Below are 7,869 nucleotides of genomic sequence, written 5' to 3'. Positions count from 1 at the left end.
GACACTGCACAGTCACACTCACACACCGCACAGTCACACTCACACACCGCACAGTCACACCCAGACACTGCACAGTCACACCTGGACACCGCACAGTCACACCCGGGCACTGCACAGTCACACTCGGACACCGCACAGTCACACTCGGACACTGCACAGTCACAGCCGGACACTGCACAGTCACACCCAGACACTGCACACTCAGACACCGCACACGTACAGCCAGACACCGCACAGACACACCCGGACACCGCACAGCCACAGCTGGACACCGCACAGTCACACTCACACACTGCACAGTCACACTCGGACACCGCACAGTCACACCCGGACACCGCACAGTCACACTCGGACACCGCACAGTCACACCCAGACACCGCACAGTCACACCCAGACACTGCACAGTCACACTCGGACACTGCACAGTCACACTCAGACACCGCACAGTCACACTCGGACACCGCACAGTCACACCCGGACACCGCACAGTCACACTCGGACACTGCACAGTCACACCCAGACACCGCACAGTCACACCCAGACACTGCACAGTCACACTCGGACACTGCACACCCAGCTGAGATACCGCGTGTGCGCAGCTGGGCTCTGGACACTGTGTGCACAGCTGGCCATTGCACACACGCACACCTGGACACTGCATGTGCACACCTGGGCCCTGGACACACGCCCCTGGACACTGCACACGCACCCAGACACCACGGACACACACCAGGACACCGTGCGCACACTCAGACATTGGACAGGGACACCTGGACACCACACGCACACCCAGACTTCGTGTGTGCACACCTGGACAGACACCCTGCACACACTCAGACACTGCACAGGGACACCTGGGCGCCGTGCACACACACTTAAGACACTGGACGCACACCCCTGGACACCCCAAATTCTCACCTGGACACCCCTCATCCCCAGCCCTTCCCTGGAACGGGCTCTGACCAGAGCAAGGTCATTTTTTCTAGTTATTTCCTTTTTTCCCCCTAATGGCCATTATTTCTCCCTCCCTCTCACCCTGCAGGGCTCAGGTGGAGCCCGAGCTCAGGGACAGGTGCCCAGGGACAGCCAGGCACGTCCCCCCCCCCAGCGGGGGCTGGCAGGCCGGGAACAACCCCCGCTTTATTTCCAAAGTGGGCCAGAGCTGTCGGGAGCACAAAGGGCCCTGAGGAGCCCTTGGCCGGAGCTGGGGCCAGGCTGGAGCTAAAATTGGCTCCGTGGGAATTCGCTGGCAGGCTCCAAAGAGCGAGCGGGAAGCGCGGCGGGGAGGTCACACCAGGATAAAGGAGGGACGAGCGTGTCCCCACCCCGTGTCCCCACCCCGTGCCCAGCAGCGCAGCAGGTGAGACTCTCTGGGACCCGCAGGTGCTGCAGGGCTGGGAGATGCTCCAGAGGTTCTGCACCCCAAGATCCTCAGGTCCCCTCAGGGGTGACAGCGCAGCAGCCGTGTCACCAAATCTCCAGGCTCGGTGGCCTCAGCTCCATCTGCCACCAGAGCAAGACCGAGCCAGTCCTCACCACCCAAAATTCCAGGTACCCACCCTTGTGGGACCCCTCTGCAGGTGGGCAGCTCTCCTGTGGCCGAGTCCCATCCCACCAGAACACGCCGTGCCCTCCTGGTGGTGGCAGCCAGCCCTGCCACCCCCTCCACTGTCCCTCTGTCCCCCCTCAGTCCGTCAGCACCACCAGCTCGCCATCGCTCTTGTCCTCGCCCTCCGAGTCCTCGTCCTCGCTGTAGCGGTACATGTCCCCCTCGGCCACCGAGTGCCCATCGTCGCCAGCGTCGCCGTCCTTGAGGCTGCGGGTGTTGACGATGACGGGCATGGTGGGGTCCACGCTGCGGGGCAGGTAATGCTCCAGGAGGGGTGGGGGCAGCTGGACGCCCACCGGCCGCGGGTACAGCACGTCCGAGGAGCTGGGGGGCACCTGGCTGCCCTGCGGCCTGTGGGACACGGGGGTGTGGGCACTGAGAGGGGCAGTGAGGGGTCATGGTGCTTCCCTCAGCCACCCAGGGGAGACATTCCATGGGGGGCAGGTGGGCACCCACCCCAGAGGGGCCAGATGAGCCTCAGCCCCGTGGGCATCAGGTGAGAACCTGCCCCATTGACATCAGGTGAACATCCACCCCACGGGTGCCAGGTGGCCACCAACCCTATAAGAGCACTTGCCCCACTGGTGACAGGTGAGCACCAACCCCGTGGGCACCAGATGGGCACCAACCCCTTGTCTACCGGGTGAGCACCACCCCATAAACATCAGGTTGGCGCAAACCCCATAGGCGCCAGGTGAGCACCAACCCCACGGGCATCAGGTGAGGACCCACCCCATGAGTGCCAGGTGGGCACCGAACCCATGGGCACCAGATGCCACCCACCCCATTGGTACCAGGTGGGCACCCACCCCACGAAGATCAACGTGAACCCCAAGTCGGGACCCACCCCATTGGTGCCAGGCGAGCACAAACCTGATGGCCACCAGCTGAGCCCCCACCCAACGTCACCGGCTGAGCCCCACCCCAGCGTCACCCCTCAGAGCCCCCTGGACAGGGGTCAGAGCTCTCCCTTATCAAGTTACCCTATCACGTATCCCTGCCTGGCGTCCTGGCGCCGGTTCCTCATCAGCGCCTTGTACTCGCCCACGCGCAGCCGCTTGCCCTCCACGATGCACGTGCGCTTGGGCCGGGGCTTGTATTTGTAATCCGGGTACTTCTCCAGGTGCTGCCGGCTCAGACGCGCCTGCTCCTCGTAGTACGGCTGCTTCTCCTGGTTGGACATGGATTTCCAGCGGGATCCTGCGTGGGGAAGGAGCAGAGCGTCCTCACACCCTGCCCGAGCAAGGAAATCGCGGCTGGGATGAACCCAGAGCAAGGTTAATTGGTGCTGGTGGTTAATTAGAGAATGAATGCTGGTAATTAATGAACAGCAGCTGGATTTGCAGCTGTGCTGGTGGGAGCCCCGTGCCACAGCCAGCTCTCCCAGAATATTGGGAACAGCTTCCCTGACTTTCCCTGGGCACTTCCAGGGATTCATCCCCTCATTCCCTGACCTTCCCCAGGCTCTTCCCAGGATTCATCCCCTCAGGTTCCCTGACTTTCCCCAGGCTCTTCCCAGGATTCATCCCCTCATTCCCTGACCTTCCTCAGGCACTTCCCAGGATTCATCCTCTCATTCCCTGACCTTCCTCAAGCAGTTCCCAGGATTTATCCCCCAGGTTCCCTGATCTTCCCCAGGCTCTTCCCAGGATTTATCCCCTCAGGTTCCCTGACCTGCCCCAGCTCAGGGAGGTCCCTCCATGGGGATGCAGAGGGATCCTGCCTCAGGATTTTGTTCCCACCCCTCCAGGGGGTCCTGCCCTGGGATCTCACCCAGGATCTTGCTGATGCTGGAGTTGTGCATGTCTGGGAATGCCTGCAGGATCTTCCTCCGCTCGTCTTTGGCCCACACCATGAAGGCGTTCATGGGCCGCTTGATGTGGTTGTTGTTCCTGGACTCCGGGAAGTGCCGGGAGCCTGTGAGGGACACCCAGGATGAGGGCAGGAGAGGGAGGACGGAGCAAACCTGGGGTCACCACGATGCTCCCGGCCGTGCTCACCGTCCATCTCGCAGGTCAGCAGAGCCTCGTCCAGCCGGTGGCCCGGGGTCTCCTCCATCCTCTCCTTCACCGGGGAGGAGTCGATCCCCACGTGCTCCTGCGGGACAGCGGGGTCAGGAGCCAGCCCCCCCAGCCAGGGCACAGCTGTGGCTGGTGACACTGGGGTGGCAGAGGGGACGCTGACCACCCAGAGTGACCCTCACCTTGCGGTAGGGGCTGCCCAGTGGCCCCTCCATGGCGGCGCCGTGGCCGTGCAGCAGCTGCCGCGCGTCGTGGATGGCTTTGGTGATGGCATCGCCCTCTCCCAGGAATCCTGGCAGGATACGGGCATCCATCAGTGCCAGCGGCCACCCTGCCGACCCCCTGCAGCACCCAGCCCGCCCTGAGCGTCACAGCTGCACCCCGAGGGGTGGCACGGCCCGGGGTGCCCACCCAGGTCACCCCCAGGAGGAGCAGGGATGTCACTTGTCCCAGAAAATCCAAAGGGCACTTGGGAACCCACCCAGAGGGAGGTTGGACGGGCTGGCCTGCAGCTCCCTGGTGGCCCCATGGCTCGGCATGAGGGACTGGCAGCTGCTCATCTTCAAACTGGGCGAACTGGAGGCACTGGGGAGCTCGGAACCTTTGGGTTTGGCTGTCAGGTTCAGTGGCTGCGAGGTCTCCTGAGGAGGAGGAGGAGGGAGGGATGGCGAGGGGGTGAAGAGCTGTCCCCAAACCCCCCAGGCCGGGGCATGGAGGGATTTTTGGGGGGCTGTAGCAGGGGTTGACGAGGTTTTTGGGGCTGTACCTGCATCTGGAGGTGGCCCGGGCCCGCGGGTCTCTTCAGCGTGGCAGGAGGGGGGCTGTGCAGTAGCTGCACCGGGTAATCCACTGCGGGAGCAGAGGGACAGAGGTTGGGGGCCAGCAGGGACACGGCTGGGGGACAAGGCCACCCTGCAGGGCTGGCACAGCCCCAGGGGGACCCGACTGACCTGGTTTGCAGGGGATGGGCTGGATGGGCAGCGCCAGCTGGGACTCGGGGGTGACCGGGAGGGGCTGGTGGCTGGGGGTGAAGGCAGGGATCATCACGTAGGGCATGTTGACCTGCTGGAGGGGACAGGGACAGGGCAGAGAGACACGGGATCAACGCTGTCACCCACGGGAGGGGACAGCAGGACGTGGGGAGGCTGCGGTCACCCAGCACAGGGAGGGGGACACGGGGAAGGGGACAGGGGAGGTGTCCCCCGCCTTTACCTGGATCTGCTGCTGTAGGAGGTTGATCTTGTGCTGCTGCTGGATGAGCTGCTGCTGCTGCTTGGCGATCTGGGGAGGGGACAGAGGGTTGGTGACATCAAGGACAGCGCTGGGCTGGCCTCCAGCCCGGCAGAACCCACCCAGAACCACAAAAAAGGGTCTGCAGAGGGTCCCCAGGGTGGTGGGAAGGGCAGGAGGAAGGACTGAGCTGCCCCTGAGCCACCTCGAGGGACACAAGGGCTGGCAGGGACCTGTCACCCCCACCGTGGGGTGTCACAGCAGTGTCACCCCTGCCCTTGGGAGAGGAAAAATTGGTGTTCAGGGATCAGGGAGGAGCTGGGGCGGTTTGTTCATCTTAAGGAGCTCAACCCCCGTCTCCTTCCACCCTTGGTCCTCCCAGCTCCAAGGGAGTGAGGCAGGGAGGCTTTGGGATGGGAAAACAGCACCCCAAAGCCACCTCCCTGCCACTCCCAAGGGACGCCTGTCCTGCTCCTGCGACCCCAAAGGGATCCCTGGAGGGATGGGGGGTCCCCACCTGCTCCTGTGACCCCAAAGGGATCCCTGGAGGGATGGGGGGTCCCCACCTGCTCCTGCGACCCCAAAGGGATCCCTGGAGGGATGGGGGGTCCCCACCTGTTCCTGCTGCTGCCGTGCCAGCTCCATCTGCTGCTGTTGCTTCTCGAAGAGCATCGTGGCCATGTTCTTCTGCTCCGAGTGCGCCGTCAGGAGCTGGTCCCGCAGCGTGGACAGCTGGTTGATCATCACCAGCAGCTGCAGCTCCTTCTCTGCCAGGCTCTCCTGGGTCCCTGGGGGTGAAAAAGCCGCCTGCATGAGCGTCAGGGAGGAGGAGAGGGTCAGCAGCACGATGCGGGATGGAGGTGGTTTTATTTAAGGAGTGTGATTCCCATTCCCTTTGGGGAGGGAGATGGGAAATCTTTGGGGTGGGCACGGAAAATGTGAAGCAGAGAAGTCCAACAGCCACCGGTGCCGCGTCTGGGTGACCAGGGAATGTCAGATTTGGGAGGTTGGAAAGATCCCCACGTGCTGAACCGCCCTCTGTGCAGTCAGAGGCACCAGAGATGCTCAGCCCGAAGAAATTAATTTAAAAAGGAACAAATCCCTATGAAACACGACCATCTCCCCCCTGCTTTGGTGGGAAACGCCGCGTTTCCAGCTGGGATGCGGGAGGGAGGTTGCTGGAGGTGGATCCCACCTTTCACTTCCTTGGATTCAGCCGTGTTCCGGCCCAGCAGCCGCTCCTTCCAGTCGCTGGACAGCAGCTTCTCGATGGTCGGCATCACTGGAGGCCAGGGAGGAGAGGACAACCAGGTGAGCTCATCCCAGAGCTCTGCACCATTGCTCGGCCCATCCCACAAATCTGGGAAAATCCTGAGGGGCCTGAAGGGATCCCAAAAGGTGCCTTGGGAATATTTCCCACCTTCCTTCAAGTTCCTGTTGAAGTCCAGCTTCTCCTGGCCGCTGCTGGCCGGCTCCAAGGCAGAACGCCGGGGCTCGGGAACGTCCCCAGTGGGAGAGCAGGATTCCTACGGGACATGGAATGTCACTGGGCACTGCTGCCACTGCCAGGGACACCCCCAGGATGGGAGATCCCGATCCGGTGGGATGCTGGGGGCTGGAGCACGCTCTGCCAGGCACATTCCCTGAAGCCCATCTAGAGAGCATCGCTGCTCTTCATGCCGGAAAGGCTGGAATTTTCTCCCGTTTATCCAGCCTGGCCGGCTCCTCAGAGCTCCTTTCCCCAGAGCAGGGAGCAGTCAGGGAGATGGAAAACCCCAAGGACAATGGAAAACGGAGGCTGAAGGGATGAAGAACACCTGGAGGGGGCTGGTGGGGAGTTCCACGCCAAAGGTGACACCCTCAAACCCCAGGGATGACCCGAGAGCAGCCAAAAAACCTCAGGAGAGCCTCAGATTTCCATTTTAAATCCTCGGGATGAGGAAAAACCACCCGGGGGAGCAGCCACACTCTGTTCCACAGGATGGGAGGGTCTGGAGCAGGGGTGGGGCCACGTTGGTCACACCCACCTGTGGCAGGGCCTGGGGGTCAGTGCCATCCCTGGGCGGTGGCCCTGGGGGGTCGTGGGGCCGGGGCTCGGCGCTGGGGGCAGCCCCCGCGGGGGTCTCGGGGCCGCCCTCCTTCTTCTCCTCCGTCTTGACGGCGCAGTTCACCATGGTGCCCGCTCCATCCAGCTCCAGGGGCGGCGACACGGGGCTCCTCATGGACATCCTGCGGACAGCGGGGAGGTCACCACGGCCACGGGGCACCCCCGGGCATGGGCGCCCCTCTCCCAGCCTGGCTCCATCCTTGGGTGCCCCTCAGTGCAAGGACAACACCCGTGGGTTTTGCCATGGGCAAAGCTGAGCTCTGGTTCCCGGTTTTCCAGGTTTTTGGGGCTCAGTGCTCAGGGCAACCAACCCTTGGGATGGGGGAATGAATTCCTAAGGGCAGCCCAGAGACTGGGATTGAGGGACAATGAGGTGCCATGTCCAGGCAAGCTCGGGCTCGTGGTGACAGCCGGGGGACAGGGACCTGTGCCAGCACCCCAGGGGTCCCCGGTGCCCCCTCAGCGCTCCAGGAGCTGTGCTTAGAAAGCCATCGGAGCAGCAGCAGGATTCCCGGTCCCACGGGAAGTGGAAATCCTGGTTCTGCCCAACAACAGCTGGGATGGCACCAGAACTGATCCCCTGGGAATCCCTGGCATGGGAGGGACCTGGGACTGGGATGGCACCAGAACTGATCCCCTGGGAATCCCTGGCATGGGAGCGACCTGGGACTGGGATGGCACCAGAACTGATCCACTGGGAGTCCCTGGCATGGGAGGGACCTGGGACTGGGATCAGCCACTAGAACGGCTCCTCTGGGAGTCCCTGGCATGGCATAGGGCTGGGACCAGGACTGGCCACCAGAACTGCTCCTCTGGGAGTCCCTGGCATGGCATAGGGCTGGGACCAGGACTGGCCACCAGAACTGCTCCTCTGGGAGTCCCTGGCACGGCACTGGGCTGGG

At 63.2% G+C, this 7,869-nt stretch overlaps 2 protein-coding genes across 6 annotated transcripts in view; both read right to left on the bottom strand.

Annotated features, from left to right (window-relative positions):
- LOC121657529 (copper metallothionein 1-like) overlaps positions 1-661 on the bottom strand; it is a 2,481-nt gene extending 1,820 nt beyond the window's left edge. The window contains exons 1-3 of the mRNA XM_042013325.1: positions 649-661; positions 221-502; positions 23-172 (exon numbers count right to left, since the gene is read on the bottom strand). Of these exons, the coding sequence (XP_041869259.1) occupies positions 23-172; positions 221-502; positions 649-661 (445 nt within the window). The remainder of the gene's footprint in view (positions 1-22; positions 173-220; positions 503-648) is intronic.
- SOX13 (SRY-box transcription factor 13) overlaps positions 1-7,869 on the bottom strand; it is a 13,990-nt gene that overhangs the window by 803 nt on the left and 5,318 nt on the right. For 2 of the 5 annotated variants that reach the window (XM_042013733.1, XM_042013736.1), the window contains 13 exons: positions 6,888-7,089; positions 6,281-6,386; positions 6,056-6,142; positions 5,476-5,648; positions 4,843-4,911; positions 4,581-4,695; positions 4,397-4,479; positions 4,112-4,271; positions 3,813-3,922; positions 3,610-3,706; positions 3,383-3,526; positions 2,593-2,809; positions 1-1,960 (listed from right to left, as the gene is read on the bottom strand). The exon at positions 1-1,960 is cut by the window's left edge and continues 803 nt beyond it. In XM_042013733.1, the coding sequence (XP_041869667.1) occupies positions 1,687-1,960; positions 2,593-2,809; positions 3,383-3,526; positions 3,610-3,706; positions 3,813-3,922; positions 4,112-4,271; positions 4,397-4,479; positions 4,581-4,695; positions 4,843-4,911; positions 5,476-5,648; positions 6,056-6,142; positions 6,281-6,386; positions 6,888-7,088 (1,836 nt within the window). In that variant the 5' untranslated portion in view covers position 7,089 and the 3' untranslated portion in view covers positions 1-1,686. Of the gene's footprint in view, positions 1,961-2,592; positions 2,810-3,382; positions 3,527-3,609; positions 3,707-3,812; positions 3,923-4,111; positions 4,272-4,396; positions 4,480-4,580; positions 4,696-4,842; positions 4,912-5,475; positions 5,649-6,055; positions 6,143-6,280; positions 6,387-6,887 lie in introns of all 5 variants that reach the window. The other 3 variants (XR_006013700.1, XM_042013735.1, XM_042013734.1) reach the window with 3 other exon arrangements.

Source organism: Corvus kubaryi, unplaced genomic scaffold, assembly GCF_017639235.1.
Source record: "Corvus kubaryi isolate FWS band 111438036 unplaced genomic scaffold, C.kubaryi_AGA036_p1.0 split1-37355, whole genome shotgun sequence".
NCBI classification, from domain to species: domain Eukaryota; kingdom Metazoa; phylum Chordata; class Aves; order Passeriformes; family Corvidae; genus Corvus; species Corvus kubaryi.
Note: the sequence above shows the minus strand (reverse complement) of the source record. Positions and strands in the feature narration are given on the sequence as shown.